The sequence below is a fragment of the Argiope bruennichi genome, chromosome 5 (assembly GCF_947563725.1).
Source record: "Argiope bruennichi chromosome 5, qqArgBrue1.1, whole genome shotgun sequence".
Taxonomy (NCBI): Eukaryota; Metazoa; Arthropoda; class Arachnida; order Araneae; family Araneidae; genus Argiope; species Argiope bruennichi.
In genome coordinates, this window is record NC_079155.1 from 50,895,607 (window position 1) to 50,918,411 (window position 22,805).

At 25.8% G+C, this 22,805-nt stretch overlaps 2 protein-coding genes across 7 annotated transcripts in view; one reads left to right on the forward strand and one right to left on the reverse strand.

The window, feature by feature from the left end:
* Positions 1–1,869: 1,869 nt before the first annotated feature.
* LOC129969245 (coiled-coil domain-containing protein 25-like) lies at positions 1,870–21,871 on the reverse strand. 2 transcript variants are annotated; one of them, XM_056083710.1, is made up of 9 exons: positions 21,801–21,844; positions 21,659–21,705; positions 18,893–18,940; positions 16,087–16,178; positions 13,350–13,425; positions 10,600–10,703; positions 9,230–9,432; positions 5,999–6,041; positions 1,870–2,096 (listed from the first exon to the last, which is right to left on the reverse strand). In XM_056083710.1, the coding sequence occupies exons 2-9, from the start codon at positions 21,681–21,683 to the stop codon at positions 2,064–2,066; spliced, it is 624 nt and encodes a 207-aa protein (XP_055939685.1). In that variant the 5' UTR covers positions 21,684–21,705; positions 21,801–21,844; the 3' UTR covers positions 1,870–2,063. The 2 variants fall into 2 exon arrangements, with proteins under 2 accessions (XP_055939685.1, XP_055939684.1); XM_056083709.1 differs by having other exon boundaries at positions 21,659–21,871.
* Positions 21,872–22,127: 256 nt separating this feature from the next.
* The window catches only part of LOC129968720 (protein ELYS-like), a 55,994-nt gene continuing 55,316 nt past the window's right edge, over positions 22,128–22,805 (forward strand). For 4 of the 5 annotated variants that reach the window (XM_056082900.1, XM_056082899.1, XM_056082898.1 and 1 more), the window contains exon 1: positions 22,128–22,300. The gene's annotated coding sequence lies outside the window, so the exon portion shown is untranslated. The remainder of the gene's footprint in view (positions 22,301–22,805) is intronic. The other variant, XM_056082897.1, reaches the window with a different exon arrangement.

A 22,805-nucleotide genomic window follows, 5' to 3' on the forward strand; every position in this document is an offset into this window, starting at 1 on the left:
TGTTGTGTTATTTCTGACAGCACTTTATTTACAGCATAAAATTTCGTATTAATATGTGTAGCCAAAAGTGATAAAAAAGCTTTCAAGAATGATATGAAGAAAATTTTACATAATATCATTAAATATTGTGACCAAGAAGCAGAAATTAAAATAGTCCTAAAAAAATTTAATAGCATTGTAATATAAAAAAGATTATTATTTTGTAAAAAAGTAATTACTAAATTTTAAGAATAGAAAATTTTCATTTATTCTTCATAATTTAATGTTTATGTCCCTTATATTAAATAAAAATCGCTCTGAAATATTTTATTGTGCATTAGTATCTTTTTTCCTTCTGTATTACTGATTATCTGTAATGTTTACATCTCATAAAACCAAGATCTTCATTGTTAAAATGTCCTCCTTTCTTCTTTCCTGTCACCCCTATTTTGTCAAATTAAACCCATCTTAATGCATGCACAAAAGCATAGAAGGTTTTACAATCCATTGCCAAACGGTATTTTATCACTTCTTTTAATTGTACAATGCAACTTTGTATTCACAGTCTAATTTCGCCCGTTAGGGAGACATAAAAGTATACTATTTTGCTATGTTGGCAATCCCTGAACATATATTGGAGACATTTAAAAAAATTTCTAGTAAATACCGAAAAAACGGTATTATAATCCGTGATACAATGGAATATAATAATAAGTGCATTACTTTTTGTAAGTAAAAAATAAACTTATACATGTAAAATGAAAATCTCTCAACCTCTTTATTTTATAAGTGTGTGATAGAAAATGCCAAAATAAGTTTTAATTATTAAACAATTAAAACAATAATGTTCTCTAAAAATATAATCTACATTTTAATATATATATCAACCTTGCAAATACCTTGAGGAAACGTGCATCTTTGTCTCTAAATTTTATCCTCAACTTATTAGGTTTCTTTTAAAATGCAAAAATTGTATTAATATTATTGTTGTTATATCACAGGCTGTAGATCTGTAATATTAAATTTTTTTTTTCATAAAATAATAATGTTCTTCAAATGGTATTTGTCAGATTAACAATTCAGAAGTTCAGATAATTTTTGATTGATTTTTCAAAATCAGTTTACGAATGTAGACATATCTAAAGTAATAATATTAAAATCTATTGCTAAGAATAAATTTTAAAAACAATCATTTCCAACTTTCTCCTTTTGGTATGATTGAACTTCAATTTCAGCAAATAAAATTTAAAATTAGGTAATCTACTCCTGTTTGGTAATTTTTTCCAACAACTGAAGTTCACAATCAGTATAAAACTATGAGTATCAAATGGAAGAAAAAAAAAAATCGCTGCATTTAAAAGTTAGACAGAGAATTTCATTTTAAATAATTATATTGAAATATCAATTAATGTTTAAAATTAATTTCTATCCAAATATATAACTTGCTTTAAAAGTACAAAGGATTATTATTATTATAAACCTAAATATGATCCTCTCTTTTACAATGTTATCACTGATTTTAAAATCTCCCTGTTATTGCCACTGTATAATGAATTTTTTTTCATAAACAAAATAATCAACAGAAGTGTGGAATAATGGCACAGGGGATGCCAGGCAAATTGATTCAGTGCCACTTTCAAAAGTCAACAAAACTTGCATAAATTAGTATTAATCAAAACTACACTAAACACACATAAAAAAAAATCAAAGCAAGTTGCAAATTTACTTGGAATTGAAAGGAAAGTTCTTGAACTATTTTTTTAATGCTAGCAGTTACTATCTCAGAGAAAAATTTAAATAATATCTAGTACCTTTTTGATTACTGCATAAAAAAAGTAAAGTGAAATATTAAAGGAAACTTTTCAGAATAATGAGAAAACAAAACAATAATTTCCATTTCTTTCATCAACATTTTATTGCCAGTATTCAAATATTTGTTGCAATAAAAACAAAAGGATTTTTTTGACAATAAGAAAAATTCTTTAAAGTCAGATTATTAAGCCAATTATAATTTTATAACATTTCTTTATACAATACAAAATCAAAACTTCAAAGAATTTTTATTATCAAAAATTCCATTAATTTCACATGAAGTCATCGGAATCTTCACCACCATCCTAAAATATAAATAAACAATTTTAGATTTGATAATGAATAAATTAATCCTTAATAATTGTTGTCTTATTATGTAATCTTGATGATGAACAAAAAAGAAAAATTTAAACTCAATATCAATTAATAAATTATTTTATATTAATACAATGCAATTGATATATTTTTTTAAGGATAAAAGTATTTCTAGAAATCAAAATGCTATTTATTTTCCATAACCTTTTAAACCACTATTAGATAAAAATTTTAGCTATCAAACCATTTTGTAAAATTTTCAAGCAATTAAATTAGGAAATGCATGTCATAATCAATTAATGTTTTATTGGTAGCATTAATCTTTATAACTAATACTTTAATTATGCCAAATTTGATATTTTTATATATTAAAAAATTGCAATGTAAATTTCATTGAGAAAGCAATGCAACAAAAAAAAAATTTCAATTATTTGAAAATGAATATCTTTCGTAGAATAAGCTTTTACAGCTGAAAATGAACTGTCGGGCAATCAAAATTATTCAGCCAACCGATTGATTTAAAAATATTTGATAATTCCTCTACATCTAAAAATATAATTAAAAAAATTTGTTAAGGAAAATTAATGGGCGTGGTCCCCTCAAAGTTTTCTTGCAGACTCTCTAATAAAGGTGTTATACCAGAGAATACTTTGTATGGCGTTGACGCACAATATTTACAGAATAGGGGAGACCAGGGCTAGTTGGCACCAGGGGCAAGCTGGCACTTGGCTAATAGCACTGTTAAAAACCACTAAATGACAGAAGAAGTGGGAGCAGAGTGAAGAATGACTTCATAAGCTCATAAGTTTTTAGTCAATTTCATACGGACCTGCAGAAACTAGAGGTTAAATTGTTATTTTTTGCTTAAAAAGTAATTATTTATCACTCACTTGAATTTCTTCTAGAGAATACAATATTACCAATGAAGTTTATTCCGTGTTACATTTAGTATTTAGATGTTCTTGAACATATGCATGAAAGTATGTCTTTTAATTTAATATTTATTTTTCAAATTGGAATAAAAATAAAAATGGCAGAACAAGGCATGTTGACACCAAGCCGGAAGGGGCAAGTTGGCATTGTAATTTGAATGATGTTAACAACTAATTATATTATATTATATTATATATATATATATATATATATATATATATATATATATATATATATTCAGTAATGGTTAGAAACAGAAAGAGTACGACAATTCGAGCTTCGACTCTCGGGAGGCTATTTTTGAAGCAGTAAGATATATTTCATAAAGAATTGTTGTATTCAAAGGCTGCTAAAAGTATGGGACACCTTTGCTTTCCCTAAAACGCTACTGCCAAAAAGCTTCAAAAACCGCGAGTGTCCATCAACTACCTGTAAACTCAAAACTTTTTCAGTTGTCAGGAAAAAGCATATCTCGCAGAATATGTAAAACGAGCTTCAGATGTTTATTTTGGTCTCAGTCCGAAAGAAGTACCCAAATTTACTTACCAGTTTTCTATTTCATTAAAACGGAAAGTGCCTGATTCGTGGAAATTTAGTAAGTTAGTTTAGTTATATTAACATCCCACTTTAAAGCAAAACTAGGTTTATTTGGGTACAGACCTCGTAATTTTGAACCAGCAGTCAGATGACGAGAGTGACATCTGAGTTGGCCATTATCAAAGGCTGGCATAAGACGAGGAATAAGAAGAGGATAAAGGAAGAGGCAGGCTGCTATTCTGTGATACCCCCATGAAAGATACACAGCACACAAAAAACATGCTGTTATGATAAAAGGATTAAAAACAACTGTAAAAACCAAGACAAAAGTTTACACAATAAAAAAATTGTAGAAGGCAAGCTAAAAAATAGGAAAGTGTCGAAAGATGAAATGCAGAGAAAGAAAAAGAAATTTAGGAGACAAATATTTTATTCTGAAAGAGAAGAAGAAGAATGGTTGTCTCCCGATGATGATTTTGTTATCAACTGCGAGTTGATCAAGGGCTTGGATTATTTGAATTTAGAAAAAGACCCAGAGGTTAATGTAAAAGCCGTTAATTGAAAATAAAAAAATTTCAAAATTTTTGCGGCTAAAATTTTGAATTAAAAGAGCCTCCAAAAATGGAAGGCGAGTTTCCTCAAGAAAAGTTCTAAAATGACGAAAGCGTTTATTTTTCCCAATAATGCTGAAATAGCAGTAGTCTCAAGGGCTGATTTAAAAATGTTTCTGCTACTTCTTTTGAACACTGGGGTAACAAAGCTGTAAAAACAATTTTGCAATTTGAACTTGATCTCATTTCCTTGTATCTTGATTAAATGTCCCTAAATTCGAAAAAGAAAGTGCAATTTTGTTAATTAAACATTAATTCAATAAAAGTTCATAGTTAAAAACATTTTTTTAAAATTTTCTTTTTAGATAAATACTTACAGAAAAATTAAGGAAAGTAGAAATATATAATGCCAACCTGGCCTGCGTATGGTGCCAACGTACCCTGGCTCCAGGGCACATTGACTGAGATAGTTCATTCAACTTGATGTTGCTCATTTATTTTTTTAACCAAACTGTTATTAATTCCGTTTTATACTAGTCAAAGGATATAAGAATGTTTTGGAACACATATCAGCTATTTAATCATTACCAAAAAAAATAAGAAAAATTTGCTATCAAAATTTGTGTTAACCTGCCCCGGTCTCCCCTATTAATCTTTTGAATTAATTCAGCACTTTTACTGAATATATTGTGTGGTCCTTGGTGATTGAATTTTTATTTTAGATGCATTTTTTTCCAATCGACTGAACAAAAATTTGACATGGAACTATACTTGTAGTCACAAAATCGCATAACAAGTCTGTTATATTTAAGTCTTCATGTTTTTAAGTCATGCCATTTACATGTTTCTGAAAATATAAACCAACCAATGATCACCCTTTGTTGAATTTGGCTCGGAATTTCACAGGTTACAATATAAATGTTAAATATGTGTACTAAAATTTATCCATTTAGCTCTTTTTAATTTGTAGTATTTGCATTAAATTTTATTCCAACAGTTGGATAAACAGATGTGTTCTTAATGGATTTGCTCAAAATTTTATAGAAACCTACAAATTTGGTGTAAAAACTGTGTTAAAAAACGTGTGTATATTGAATTTTATCCATTTAGTTCAAAGCATTTTTGAATTATCTATGTCAAACACAGACAATTTCCAAAAATGTGTTTTTGCACTCAAGGAGGTCCAAAATGTGAAAATTCGTCAAAACCTCAAATTCGAATTTTTTGACAATTACAACACTTTTTCTCTACAGCATTTAACAGAAAATAAAAATAATCAAAAAACATTTTATGCATAAAATCTCATTCAATGTATTTTGAAGCAAGTTCCTGCAACAAACAAGTTGTACAAAATCCTACCATAATACAGCATGGAATTGCAACAATGTGAATAAGATGCTTTCGCTGAAAAATTTATATTTTAATTTTTGATGGAAGAAAAAAAAAACTTTTTAAATTTTTTGATTTTAATTCATTTAAATATAAGAAAAATCACATTATTTGTATAAATAAACACTTTTTGTTTTATCTAACTCTCCTTTACCCTTTTTAATAATGCATCATCATAAATCTTCCCCCCTCCCCAATTTTTTTTTCAGAAATTAAACAATTTATCCATTAATACTAACTGGTCAATGTAATAAATTTATTAATCACTTTTATAGGTTATCATAAATAATAAACAGTTAATTACATTAACTGTCACAATATTATATATAAACAAACATAAGGAAGCTAAATTTAACAGTAGTTTTAATGTTTGTTTTTGATCGAAGATAGTACATTTTTGAGCCATATGGCAATAGAGATTAAAAATAGTAATAACACCAATGTAAAACATGAGAAGCTTTTATAAAAGAAAGGAATCTTACCTGGTTTGACTGCATTTGTGCATTCATAAGAGTTGCATAGTTTCTATTTGAAAAAAGAAAAAAAAAAAAAAAAAATCAACAAAGCAGAGCATACAAAATGAAAATATTCTTTAGAAAGAGTAATTAATTAGATAAAAACAACAACTGATCAGAATTTAACAACAACAAATGTGATATTCAGATAAATATCAGAGCACAGAGTTCTGAAAAATCATTTAATCCCATGTTAAAATTAACTTTGCTAATTTATTCATACATTTTAAGATTATATATATTATATATATATATATATATATATTTAGACCTACTGAGTGCATATTTGCAGTATGCATATTCAAAATTACTGAAAAATCTTTTAAGCGACAGTAACATGATTTTGCTGATGTTTGCAAATAAATTCTCCATATTATTTAAATATATTATCAGTATTCAGGTAAAAATCACTAAAACTAAAAATGCAGTATTGAGATATTGCCAATTTAAACTTCTAAGTTGCTACAAAAATAACAAAAATTACTTTATAGATTCCTAACTTCAATAGTAGGTTTATCAATAATGTTATGAATGATTTATAATACAATATAATTAACTGGAAGGTCTAATTGCTGTACAAGTTTATCAAATATTTTTTGAAAACCTAATGATTTTTATATGTCATAATGTAAACTGCTCTTGCAACTTCTTTTGTATCAGTAATAATAAAATAACTGAAGTCATTTAATTATATCTTCAGTTTTATTAATTTCTATATGTATAAGTTATACACAAACAAAGCTAGCCCAGAAAAATATATTATTAACTATAATTTATATTGATGTAGATTAATTCATTGTATTAAATATTTACTCTGAAACTGCATTTGACATTCAATACATCTGATATTCTGTGTTTATGAAATAATTTAAATAAACAATTGCTGCAAAAACAATAATTTATTTTATCTACACTTATTTTACTTTTAAACAAAATCAGCTCAATTTTTAAAACCATTTTCCTGATTTTATTTTGAATTTAGATTCTTAGAGGCAGGTCTTTGATCTTGGCAGGTATTTATACAGAGAATCAAACTCTTGTGGCCCTTTTCATTTCATTAAATCAAGTCATTAAACTTTTATTCAGAGACTGGAATGGGAGAAGTATAAGCTTTTGAAAGTATAAAAAATCTTAAATGTCCTTATTCCTTGATCACAGGAATGCATTTTCAGATAATTTTCTATGCATCCATGTAAAAAAGTATCAACCCAGGATACTCATTTTTAAAGCAGAATCATTTTACACCATTCAGTTGATATTACTTTGCATTTCTCGTTTTATTCTGTAGAATATATGCATAAAAAAAAAGGTTAAGAATTAAGAAAATTACTGGACTTAAGTTCATAAACATGAAAAAGCCTTATTCGACCTAGAGTAGTGAATGTCTATTTAATAATATATATAATCACATTCAATCATTAAATGTTTATATTCCAGAAATTTTTAATAAATATTGAGTTGTTTGAATATATTGAGCTGCTATATTTTGATTTCAATTATGATCACCACCACTTTAGTCTTAGAAGAAAGATCCATAGTATAGCATTTATCTTGTCAGTCTCTGACCCAAAACGAATTTCAGGAAACAACATTTGGCCACTAATTATAATCTAGGACAATCTTCAACTTTACTAATTCAAGATTATAAGTAATTACATAGGAGAGTTATTCGCTTATTTTTTTATTGACTTTTTTTTGTTAAAACAAATTTAATTTCCAGTTATGCCGTATTAAGTTTTTATACTTTAAAAATTACATTCAAGATATATTGTTTTTATTACTAAAACATTCAATTCAGCTGAATGGGAGATGAAAGACCCTAGCATCTAGGTGCTTCCAAAACAACCCTGAAATCATTGCCAACGTCACCTTCACATGCAGCTCTTTCCACTATGTGAATTTGCCACGAATCACTTCAGGCAATTTGCCACCAGTGTTTACTGTTAAGAATTACTGAGACTAAAACCTATAATTTCCAGCAATATTAAGACTTCCTCTTAGTGACTAACAAACTGACAGTAAAACCACTAAAAGTTACAATGGAAACTTGATTTTTATACTGAGTGGCAATAAAAAAATGAAATTTTGACCTTTGTTTCTCAACAATAGAAATTCAATGAAATTAGCAGCTTTTACTAGGCTGCAGAGTATTATTTGAAGATGATAATGAGGTATGTGCCACAAAATCAGAATTTTTAGACTTAAACTTTCACCTGAACAGTAACAATGTTTCTATAGCTTATTCCTTCATGCTCAGCGAAGCCAGCTGCAAAATTTACACCATGCAAAGTTTTAATTTGTCTTCTGCAGTTAAATCAGTATGGAAAATGATACAGATTTAAAATTAAATCACTTACATGTCAACACCTTTACATTTCACTAGCAACCCTTCAAACTGTGTATTTATTATTAGTAGTAGTCTGTCTAAATTGCAATAATGTATTTTCTGACAGTAATTCAGTTGTATCTGTGATTGTGTATGTTGAAATGTTTCTTCCTTGCACTGCAATGTTAAACTAAGACGCTTATCAAAGTATCTTAAAAAAAAAAAAAAAAAAAAAAAAAAAAAAAAAAAAATTCAATAAACTATACATTATACAAACCACTGCTAATTTTAAAGGACTACATTACAAATATATGTAATTTTACATTTCAGAAAACCTTAATTAAACAGATTATGATATAAAAGATGCTCATTTTTTAATTTAATGGCATATAAATTTGAATGTTGCCAAAGTTTTAAAAATTCACTCGATATAGCAACAAAGCTATATAGCATAAGCAAGCAATGTTCAGTAAAAAATATTTTTTTAAAAGCGGCAATCTTTTATTTGCTTTCTTCCATGTAATTTTCCTGGTTTGCAAAATATCTTCTGCTTACTGTTCCTCCTTCCCAGTACATAATTTATTATTTTGTTGTTGTAAAGAGGGATAATGAAAAGACATTTTTGTCATAGGCCTAATTTGTAATGCAAGTCTACATTATAAGAGATTCTATTTTCTTGAATTCTCAATGATCTCATTACTAAAATATAAAAATTGTTTTAATTTATTTCAAATTGTTTTCTAATTTTTGTTATTAATTTGAAGCAATTACTAAGAATTCGTGAATAAAAATCTTTTTCAAACTTCTATTTGTACAATAAAAACTGAGGAAATACACAAGCTGTGGCAAGTAAAAGAAAATTACACTTATACCTTAATTTTTCTTCTTCTTCCTTTCGAGCAGCTTCCTGTTTCTCTTGTTCTTTTAATTTTCTTTGTTTTTCTTTTTGCTCAGCTCTTTCCTGTCGGTCCCTTTCTTCTCTTTCAGTTTGCAAACAAGGAAATCTTTCCACTTTAGTTTTATTAAGTCTATTCAAAACATCATTTAATTTCTTCTCCACTTTTATAGTCTTAACCTATAGAGAGAAATTCTTAATAGGAAATGAACCAGCGACAAATTTTAAAGCACTTTACATATAAAAACAGCATAAATTAGCTCAAATGAAATTAATTTAAAATTATAATGGCAAATCTAAAAAAATGGGTGATAACATGAAATAAAAATAGAAAGATGGATGATAGCATACCATAAACAACAGAATTTATGTTTTTTTTATAGAGATGGGTACCGCAATTAACCAATAATTAACACAGCACTCTCACTGAAGAGTTGCAAAGAAATAATCACAAGAAAGCAATTTATGTGACTTTCTTTTACAAAACTTTAATTATTCTTATTCAACCAACATATGCTTAGGAAATCTATAAATGTAACAAAGATTTCTGAATAATTTATATAGGATAGTTATATTTCAAATTTTACACAAAATCATGCTTAATCATTATGGTTAATTATTAAAATTGAAATGAGATCTTCCATCGTTAATAGAAAATCTGTTATTTAAAAAAAAAAAAAAAAAAAAAAAAAAAAAAAAAAAAACTACTTTTGACAAGCAGTTGGTTCCACATGAATATTGATTTTTTACTTCAATTAAATCTTTTATACATAAATTCATGTTCATTATTCCCTCCAAAAATATTTTTAACTATCAAAATGAGAAACATTTAAGATGAGTTAATTTAATACTTTATATCTGCTCTACATAGATATAAAACCAAATCTTTTTTCTTTAGTTTTCAATAATGAGAATAAAGTATTTGATGCAACAGTAAACAACAATATTCATTGCAACCAAGGACAATTTTTGAAATATTATGTTGAATATAAAACTCAAACTTGTGCAATAATATTTTTGGGAGTTGTCATAGAAAAATGGCAAAATATTACTGATTTAAAAAAAAAAATCACTCTTATGAGCACATTTTCCTGCTTCAAAGCATATTTAAATCAAACAATCTGTCTTGTAGAATGTGTTTTGCAACAGTTAATATTGTTTTCATAAGTTTAAATACTATCCATTGGTTTTTAAAATAGAAATATTGATGCTATTGGGAACATAAGCAGAATACAGAAAAATCAATGGTATTAACACAATGATGTAATATCTGTATAAAATGTCACAGGTTGAAAAAAAAAAAAAAATGTTTTATTCAGAAATTTTCTACTAAATAATTTTAATTACCTTTTTGGAATTATGAAAAGCAACTTGACCAACAACCATATCACCTGTTTTCTTCAAGTTAGACCATTCTGTATAGACAACTTGTATATTATTTTTCTTACAACCTAAAAAACATAATAAAGGCAATTTTAATTCCTTTAGAAAGAACAAAGCTTTAAAAAAATTAAAATTCATTATCATCAATGTGATTGTAGAAAATTTAATACTTATAGAAATAGAATCCATTAATGTTAATTATTACATCAAATAAAATACTTAAAACAAGAAATTCACAATATGATAAAATATCAATTCTATTTCTATTAATAATTGTCAGACTGAAAAGCATTAATTGCAGAAGAATTTTATGAAAAGTATATTGATGACATAGCTGAAAGAAAAATTTCTAATAAGTCCATATACAATTAAGTACAAATGTGGAAAATATATATGTGAAGTACATGAATTTCCTCATTAATTGTAATTAAAAATTAACTCGGATTACCAAGAAGTAAAAACTTTAAAGAATGGAAAATATCAGCATGTAGACACCTTTTTTCCTTACATAATAGGTTAAAACATACTTTTAGGACCAATTTTTATAAAATTTTTTACCAATTCACTCCTTTCTTTACCGCACTAAAATTAAAATAATGAGATAAAAATTGATTCATTTTATCATTAAAAAAATGGTAGAAAATTATTTAAAAAAACTTTTTATCTATACATTAAAAGATTTTTTTTTAAAATATGAAATACAAAAAGAACTAAAGATTGCTTTTGAATTTCTTATATTAATTTGAAATTATAACAAAAATGGGAAACATTTTTGGGAAAAAAAAGAGAAAGAGAAGCCATTTTCATTGCAAAATCTGGTCAATAACACATATAGGATTATATGCCAGATGAAACCTGTTTAGGAGTTATGTAGTAGTACATTAAATAAAGCAAAAAGAAATAATAGAACACAATATATTTAGGTGTCTTAATTGTTCTATAAATAGGAAATTAGGTGTTAATGTTTTAAGATATTTCAAAATAAGCAGAATATATTATTTCAACTAAATTTTTCTTCCGTATGACTGCAAATAAACATTACAGAAACTCCAAAAGTTTCAAAGTCAAATTCTAAGTCTAAAATATCTTTGTTAATTACAAATATTTATTTCTCTCATTTTATATAGGATTATAATTAGTTATATTATTATTAACACAGAGTATTATTTTTTTTTAAATCATCTACACTTTTGAACAAAGACAACTACCCAAATTGAAACTATCATAAAATGTAATAACCTTGTTTAAAAAATTGTAATAGTATTAATTCTATTTTTTATTCTCTAATACTTTCCACTCTTTCAAAATTCATATCTTATAGAAGTAGCAAAAGAGAAGCCTCTTCCAGGAAACACTTTACATTATAATTCAAAATATCACACTGTGCTATAAATTTCTTTATAAAATGAGTGCAAAATTCAGATGTAAAACCAAGAAAAAAGTGTGTTTGGTGATTAGTTGAAAAATATTAATAACAATTTTTTTATATCTTTTAGCTGCAAAAATTCCTATCCACACTAACCTAAAAAATGCAAGGGAGGTTTCCTGATGGAGGCATTCCAAATCAGTTTTCATCTTGGCAAGGTGTTCCTGTTGGAAAAAGACCTTACATTAATTGAACTAACAGATCAATTGTTCAATCTCACTGTATATCTGGTATAAAAATGTTCAAATAAAACAATTTAGAGAATTTGTTTACTGCTTTTTGAAATAAATGAAATGCCTCATTTAATGGTATTAATATTTAATCATTTTAACTTTTTTTTTTTTTGAAAAAGTTGACTTAATGTTTTTATCCTAAGCAATTTATTTATTGAAAACTTAATTGATAATATCCTTAGTAATTACTAAATAAAAAATTTATATCATCAAAATTTGATACTTAAAATGCCTAGCAATAATAAAATATTTGAAAATTCGGAGTTTATGGACAAAAACAAGAAATTAAAGTAGACTGAAGCGTGCAGCTGTTAAAAGGAGGTGCATGTTTAAAGTAGTGGAATGTTAACACAGGCATATTCAACAAGGATTGAACAGAATAAAGCAAAAATGATGAATTGTAAAAACATGATTATATATAAAACTTTCTAACAGTTGGCAATGGAAAATTTATCTAAATTGCATACATTCAACTTCTAACTGAAGATATATCATTTGATACAGTACTGTAAAACACTGTTTAACATTTAACACTGTTTGATATAAAATAAGTGGATTATAATTTAACAAATAATAATAATAGAAAACATTAATAGTAACATCCAAAAGAAGACTTTCGAAATTTTACATAATATGTTCAAAATTATGTTATGCCCCCCCCCCCTCAAAAAAAGATCTAGACCAATATATTTTTATTCATTCAAAATTGAATTAAGAATTTAAATTTTTCATCTTAAAGAAACTTTATACATATTTAAGATACCAATAGCTATGAAATACTAAAAATTAATTAAAGCAAAAGTATGGATTTATACTTTATTATAATTTTCAAAATGACCCAAAGACATTGGGTTCTGTCAATGCAACATATTTTGTGATTATATAATCTTGAAGCTTATATAAGAAAAAAATTAACTGTAAATGCTGATGATATTCACTGTTATAATAATTATACAGTAATAACATAATTATCATATATTATTATTGTATCATAATAATATTAGCATGCATAATATAACTTTTAATGATTTTGATTATATTATAATACAGCCTACCTTGTATACTATTTGCTTTAACAAGTTGTGCACAGTCTTGTATCAAAGCAGGTGGAATGTCATCAATTGTTTGATTCTGAAATAAAAATTCCAATTTAGAAGAGAAATCATTTTGGAGATTAATTCCAAGAAATAACTTTAAATGTTCTGAAGCATTTATTCAATTTGATTACAAAATCGAAATTGTTTAAGCATTTAAAACTGTATCTAAGTGTAACATATGTTACACCTCTGTCTCTGAAAAAAATAAATATGCCATCTAAATATGCAATACAAAAATCTAAATCACACAATACATAATTTAAAAAAATGTTGAAATGTCTGTGCTGCATTATGCAATCCAAAAGGCACAGATACATATTCAAAAAATCCTGTTGGTATTATAACTGCTATTTTAGGTATATCAGAATTCTCAATAGTTATTTGATTATACGCTTTTAACTAGGTCCAATTTTAAAAATACTTTCTTACCAAGCAAGTTTTGGATATGAGGTACTTGATATCAATCAGGGATTATATTAGCATTTAATCGATGATTACCACCACATATCAAACATTTACCATTCTTCTTTGGAATAATATGTATCGGGCTTGCTCATAGGTTTTTGGATGGTCAAATTGATAATTAATAATTTGAATAATTAGCCCTGCTTGAAAAAGTAGAGAATTCTTTCTTAAATAGTTTTTCGGGCAATAACTGCCGGGCCTGTGAAAACACTGGTGGTTCAAAAATTTCAATACAGTGTGTCATACTATGTGGTTTATGATCATTGTGAATAAAATTTAGGATTCCGGGATATTTTACCAATAGATCTCGATTTTAATTCTGCGCAGAAACTAATATTGAACCTAATGTTGAGCTAGGACAAGTAATGCTCCTAAATATCAATGCAATCACACCATCAATAAATAATTGATTTTTAAAATTGACTAGCAATTATGGCCAGTACAGAATTCATATTTTTAATTTCTACAACATCCTGTTTCATCACATTCTTTGAAATAAGGTATTTATAGTGTAAAAATATCCCATTCAACAAATAACTTCCTGTAAATTTACAGAATAAAAAGATTAAAAGTCTTTAATATCAAAAATACAGTAAAAATCTTCAAAATCTAAAATATTACTCATTTAAATATCAGACCATAAAAAAAAAATGTAACAAATAATTGTCTCGAGTAAAATAACAATAAAGGCAATAACTTTAAGGCAAATCCAAAGCAAAGAACTTTCATCAAAGCCCAAACATAACAATGGTTTTCTACATGTGAAATTTTTGGCATATTTTTACTTATTTATGATTATTTCTTTATTTTAAAATTTATTTAAAATATTCAATTTAATTTATGCAGTGCATTAAAATCTCATTAATAGTATAAAATGATATTGCTTAATATGTGATTTATTTTTAACCAACAACAGACCATCTTGAAATGACCATTTTTCGACATTTTATTGAAGGGTGAAACGCGGAAGGATGGGCGCATTTCCGGAATTTACATTTGACCTTAACCCCCCCCCATTAGATACTTTTTCGCTCAATTTCCCCCCCCCCCTCCAGGTATACGAATGTTGTATCGTTTCTCACTGCATTTTACTTTAACACAAAACTGCATATTGATATGACTAGTTCAGGGACAAAAAAGCTTCTGTAGTGGTATGAAGAAAACTTTGCTAATTATTTCATGCAATATATTTAAAAATAAAATATTCTTAAGTAGAAAAATCATTAATAATGTTTTTTTAAATATTAAAATATATAAAATACCATATATGTTGAAAATAAAATTTATAATATTTTAAAGACATTCCATATTTATAGCAGTTACTTAAATAAAAACAAAACATTTTAAATAGAATAAACTCTCGATTATCCATTGTTAATCTTAAAGTGTTGTCAAAAAATTCAATAACATTTAACAAAAGAATCTTTTAATATAAAAAAGATCATTATTATTTTATAAAAAAGTAATTACCAAATTTTAAAAACAAAATTTTTCATTTATTCTACATAATTCAATGTTTATGCCCCTTACATTACATAAAAATTGTTCTGAAATTTTTTACTGAGTATTAGTACCTTTTTCTATCGGTGTTACTATCTACAATGTCTCTTACATCTCATAAATCTGCGAGTAATCTGAGTTTACTTTATTCTTCAATGTAAGCATTTCTTCCTTTAATCTTCCCTCTCACCCCTATTTTGATGAATTAAATTCATCCTAACATATGCACAAAAATGCAGAAGGTTTTAGAATCCGTTGTCAAACATTACATTGTCATATAGATGTTATAGGAAAAAGAGAATTAAAAAGATAACTAATGTGGAAAAAAAAATCAGTTGAGGTGACGGGGAAGATTACTAAAGGCCTAAATGTACAATACATCCATTAGTTAATGCAAAGACCTAAAAAAAGAAATAAACTGAGAAAAAAAATTTTATCCTTGCCAAAAGTTTAAAGCTGGTTTGTTTTTATTTAATAATAGGGAAGATAAAATTAAACTTCTTGTATGTCTATTTATATATATATATATATATATATATATATATATATATATATATATATATATATATATACTTATTAAAAAAAAAATACTTTGAAGAAAGTATTTTTTTTTCTTCTAAAAAGTTTTTCAGTTGATTTTCATACATCCTTTTAATAGTTATTTCATTTTTAATTTTAGCTTTAATTAATCTGGATTTCAAAAAAAAAAAAAAAAAATCATATACTTTACCTTCTGTAATCTTAAATAAACATGAGCAGATGACATATCATCAACATGGAACCAAATATCTTCTGGAAATCCATACTTAATGAGAGATTCATCTAAAAAAGAAAATAAAAAATTAATAAAAGTCATGAAGTAGAAAATAGCATATAATCAAACAAATAAAATATCTATGCAACTATCAATTCATGAAAAAATGTTTATAAATATTGCAATAATTTGCAAAATTTTAATCCTATGATAATAAAATATATTACTTAAGATTAATACAAAAATAAGCAATAAAATGTTAAATGCTAGATAATAATTTAAAAGAAGTGGAATTAAAAAATAGACAAAATTTACTAAAAACAAAAAGGATATTAAAATCAAATTGAAAAAAAAAACACTTGAATAAAAATTACAATAAAGTAAAATGCTACTTTGCCAAAGTAAGAAAGTATGATATTCAAAATCTTATTGATAGCTTTTCAAAACAATAGAATTGATGTTTTTCATTAAATATAGACTACCTTCTCTATAATCAAAGAAAAAAAATGAAATAAAAATTTATAATGATAGTAAAATAAAAGAAAATAAATTGAAAGAAAAAGCATTTTTCTATCAGTGACAGGTCTAGCAAAAAAAAAAAAAAAAACCTTCTAAATCTTAGAGATCTTTTAAATGACTTAATGATGAAGGTTAATTGAAAAATGCCAATATTCAATTGCTGCAGAAACTCCGATTCCACTAATGAAAATTTTCCAATCGAAATCATCAAAATTCACTATGAAAAATATGAACGCTTTTGAGAGTAAGCAATTTTATCAGGATTTCTTGATACTTCAATATTTCTGCATTTAATTGTAACAATTCTTAAAATAGTTTATTAATTATTTGGAGGCCAACATATTTAATCTCTTTAAGCAATCTCAACTCCTATTAATCTCATTTGTAAAAATCTCTTATTTATTTTCATAGCTCACTCACTTTTATAGTTTGATCTTTCAAAATTCTTAGAAATAATTTCAAGTGCAAATATTCCCTATTTCAAAGGTGGTGATGGTGGGGGGGGGGGAGGGATGTTCAACTTAAAAGAAGAAAAAGAAATAATTAATCTTACCTAATACAAGAACTTATGCAACTAAAATTATTTAAAATTTTTTGGTTATTCAATTCCATTATTAAACTTTCTCTGCCTCTCTCTATATACACATTCCAATAATAATCCTCATCAGCCTAACATACCTGTTGGAACATTTTAACTTTAAACTTTCAGCACATGAATTATCTGTTTACAGTACTCCTACTTAATACATTTACATAATATATTGGTGACTTATTGCTCACATGTAGAAAAAGTTATTGCATTATTCAATAAGGTGTATAGGATTCTCTCTAAAATCCAACAGGTATCTGGTCTCGTATGTATATCTTTGTACATTTTCTATAGGAGAAAACCCATAATAGAGTTCTCCTGCTAAAAGCACTGGAAAAATTTTGATAATTTTTTCTTCATTTGAACAGATACATTATCAATGATTGTCTATCATTTTTCTTTTCATTTTAAGAGATATTAAAGAATAAAGATTTGACAAAGCTTACAGTTACAAGTGCTGAGCTGATTTTGTCACCAACTTGGCAATTTTGCTTCTCTTAAGTCACCATTTTCTTTTGATAATTACATTATCACCATTCTACAAGTACAATTTAAAATAATACTTTTATAACATTATTGTATTATTCTTTTTGTGATAAGATACAGTAATTCAAAGTTGATTAATTAATTTTAATAATATTAAGTTACCATTGAAAACTATATTTTATATTGATACAGTCATGTTAACCTATTTTGATAAAATACATCTTAACAAAACCAAAAAAAATAATATTTTAGATAAAAGCTGCCCAGAAATGATAGAACATTCTGATTGATAAGTTATTCTTACAAAGCAATAAAATCCATTGTCAATGAAATTGTCAATATCACTTCAGTTTTTGAAGTTAAAAGCTGGGAAATTTTATTTTGCAATATCTCTTGAAAATAGTGGCAAATGGTGAGAACACTTAACAACATGTCAAAGAGATCATTGGCTTCAGATGAAATAAAAATTGGCAAAATTAATACATTAGATATGTTATTTAGATATTATGATTAGGGATATGTGTAAAGGATTTTCTGAGTATTCAACAAAGTAAAATAATAATGTTTTTAGGTTCTTGTGAAATGAAGATGGATGGCGGGGTTGTTGAGTGCACGAGAATATTGTGACTGTGTTATTAACTTTCATATGAAATAAAATTTGGTGAAAGCAGAATAGTAATTGTGGTTTGGTGACTGATTTATTGGTATTGCCCATTACTTTAAAATATAGATTGTGGATAAACAGCTGGCTGTCAAAGGCTGTTAGGAATGCAAAAAAAACTAAATATGTGTTAAAAAGATACTTATTTTACAAACAATCTTAGTCTAAAAATTAAATGCAGACCCTCCCCCCCCCCATATAAATTTTCATCAATCTAGCATTTTCCAATTTATTCTAATTACTTCACATAATTCAATTGAAGTTTTTTTTCCAAATTGCCAAATGTCTATAATGTGAAATCTCATTAAAACTTTAAAGTTTGATTCTTTTGTATTAAAGTACTACTTGTTAATATTCAAGATTAAAAAAAAAAAAAAAAAAAAAAAAAAACTTATCAATCCATAACAGATATGTGAATGAATATAATATACTTAGCATGCATACAAAAGAAGAAAATTATTATTTAAATGAAAACAATCAAAAAAGCATAATTAACAGAAAACAAGCATATTAATAAAAATACATACTTTCAAATTTATCTAACCCCATATAGATAGTTGCTGGTGGATCAACAACTAGAAAAAAAAATTAATCTAAGACGACAAATACATAAAAATGTGATAAAGATTATCAACTATGAAAATTTAAAAGTAATTTTAAATAAAAACGTAATTTTTTCAAATTCACGATTACTACCCACATTATCATAAAATTTTCCTTCAAGTTTGTAAATCATTAAATTGCAATACAACACAGTATATATACAGTAAAACAATTTAGTTTGAAAAATAACAATTGCTACCTTTTAGAAAAATGTTAATTAAGCACATAAAAAGTCTCACATCAAGTACATACAGAAAGTTTGCAAGTAATTATTAGTATGAGAGGAATTATTTTTGCAATGTCCATTAAAGTATTTATAACTAAATGTATAAAGTTTCTAAGAAATTCAAACCTTTATTTATAGAAGAAAAGTCTATACTCATGATAATAAACATTGGTAAAATGCAGATCATTTTTAAATCTGCATTATATATAATTTTTCCAAAAAGAGAAATCTAGATACATTTTTATCTGAAAGCTTATACATAAATTAATAAAAATGTTTTAGCAAGGCAAACATTAAGTACATGCACAGCCATCCAAATATATATGGACACCAAAATGAATATTCATCAAATAAATATTAAAAGCATATATAGAAAAATGAATCTTGTCTTACAAGATGATCCCACAAGGTGTGAAAATATACATGTTATTGAAACAAGCTAATTTAAACTTCAAGAATAATTAATGCTATAAAACTTATACAGTATATTTTCAATTTAAAAATATCTGGACTATATATTATTTTTATAAGAGTATTATTTAAAGTAATAACAAAAAATACTTTTATTCTTGAAAGCACTATTTTAGTATTTTATTGACCAATCTTTATTTTATATTAATTCTTTCAAAGTAATTGGTGCTGAACTGACTATTGCCTCCATATATTGGAATCAATATTTTCTTTTGTTTCAATTAGTGTTTCTTCCAAGACATTTTGGCTTGAAATATCTTGGAACATTTTGTGTGTGTGTATGTGTTTAAAAATTATACTGAATACATTGCAGTATATTATCCAAAAATATTCTAAAGGAGTAAGGTCAGAACTATGGGCTGATATTTTAATGACCCTACGACAATTCCATTGCCTACAAATAACATTTGTTTCAGATCATTACTTTGATAGTTTTAAACTGGCTAAAATTCACACATAGTGGAGGAGTGGGACAGATTTCACTTTTTTTACTTCATTGGTTTAGACTTACTAAGAGAGCAGGTTATAAAAATCTAATAGTATGTTCTTTAATTTATTTCGAAAAATACAATAACAACAAAATGCAAATAACTAGCTTCTATATGCATATTTAAAAATTTTAACATTTATGACCCACATCTCCCTTATTTGAAGGAGGTATGAGACACTTATGAGAGAAGAATGGAACAAGGTTTGAGGAAAATCAAAATTAATAAATAACGTATTTTGACATTCTTTTCATCCAGTGGTTTGGACATACCAAATAAGAACTAATTTTGAAATCTTCATTGATGCCCCCACATCTTGAAAACTTTTATTTTCTTTTACAACCCTTTCCACTGATTGCAATATGTCATTATTTAATATATTTTTCTCTTTCTTCTTCCATATTCATGGCATTTTTATATAAAAAAAAAGATTAAAAATAATTCTTATTTAGAGTGACAAAAGTTTAATAATTAACTTTCATGACTTAGCTTCATTTTTTTCATAACTTGATATTTATTATATTGCTTATTTCTTTATTATATTAATAGTAGAATTCTTCTTAATTTAAATTAAATGGTAAAAATGACTGTAGATAGAAAATAATTTTTTAATATGAAATGATATAGAATGATCTACAGTATGAATTCATACTTCATATGATACAATTATTAACAAAAATAAAGAATAACAAAACCTGTTAAGAGAGACTGGTGCTTTTAAATAAATTTTTGAAAAAGCGTGGAATGTTATTTTATGTTTTAGAAGTGGAAGCCCAGTTCTTTTATCGTAGTAGATTATTGTTTTATATTATTTAAAAAATATATAAGTATACATTATGTTATATATCCATACAAACTCATAAATATTTTAATAAATTTAAAATTATCAACTTGCTATTGCATTATAATACACCAACAACTAATTTTATTAAAAAACATTAGGAAAATATTTTAATTTTAATTGTTAGCATGTTTAGCGATTTAGAAAATGTATTCAAGGACGTCCCTTCTTCCCTCTGCTGAATTTTCTTTCAAAATGCATATCACATAAAGGATGCAACATTTAAACATAATTTGACTCTAATTTTATAAACACTATATCTTTTAGTTTATTATACATTTAATATATTTTTATTTTACAAATAATATTTAAAAAAATCTTTGATAAAATAAGAGTTTCAGAGGCAAAAAAATCAAGTTTTTTGTTTCAAACACAAATAATATTATGGTTGGAGAACTAACAATTAGGATCAAGCAAGGGGTTATAGTTACTATTTCTAATGGAGAGATTAGAAATAGTTCTAATCTTTGATTTAGAAAAAATCATTCCCAACTATCTTCTACATATATATGCAGAATTCTTTATTAGTTTTTTTTTCTTTGAAAAAACAGCATGACATACAAAATGCTTAGGCAGTACTTTCTTTCCATTTGAACAATGTTTATCAGAACCTAATGACAAAGTTAATTTCAAATCTCAAAAAAAACCCCTGAAATTTGCTTACCATTGCTTGTAAAATAGTACACCATATTGTGCTTCTAACTAAAAAACCTGATAAGAAATAAATGGATGGTCGAAAGTTAAGTAATTTTAACAAAAAAATAATAATTGCAAGACAAGTTACAATAAATAGCACTGTAATTTACTTATTTCCAAAAAAGTAATGGGCATAATTAATACTGACATCAAGAAATTTTGCTTATTTGGGATAGAGGTGTGGTTACGGTTACTAATTTTATTGATTGGTTGATTTAGATAAAATTATTTGGCAAGGCAAGCATTAGTTTTTATTCTTTAAAATATACATAATATTAATGAAAAAACAATGTAAAGTAAATGAATCGGTCTTTTTATTTTTAATAAAAACATTTTATGGTTGAATTCTTTTGAGTTACAAGTTTTTTTTAATAAATTTTCACTTTAATACTTATTAAGTTAACTGAAACCATATCAGGTGAGCAATATTTTTTAAAATGAGGATAAAGGTAGTGTGTATAAACTTGAAAATGTTTACTGAATTTTAATACTTTTTTATGTTTTTTTAGTTTCGATGTAGGCTTTGTCATCAAATTTTGCAGACAGAGAGTGTAAATATTATTAAATCGTTTTCTTCTCTAATTCAACCTCTTTCTAATATTACTTCAAGGTATGTATAATTTTTGTAATGTTTACGGTAAGTTGTGAGTTAGTGAGAAAAAAATAAATGTCTTCTAATTGTTTGCATGTGGTAAACTTCCATAATCTTCTATAAATAGTTCCATTAAATATCATTGGCGTTTTCCTTTATTAATCTGTAGATTTAAAATTTTCACAAAAATGTTTCATTCGCCGAATTTTATGATCGCCATGCATTTAATCTGTATTATGATATATTATTAATTGATTCAATAAAATTAATTTTCGCATCTATTTGCAGTAACCTATTTGTTTATTTTGGCATTGATGTGATATTATCGTTTAAAATTTCTTTGAAATGCATTTTATTTTGCTTTCTTTCCTAATGTCAACTTTTTTCTCCATTTCTGCATTAAGAAGGAAAAAAAAAATTGTTGTCTGATTTTTTTAAAAAATGCGATAGCTGAAGAATGTAAAATTCTCAAAAAAAATATTTTTGCTGTGAAATCATTGATTTAGAGATTTGCTAATATTAA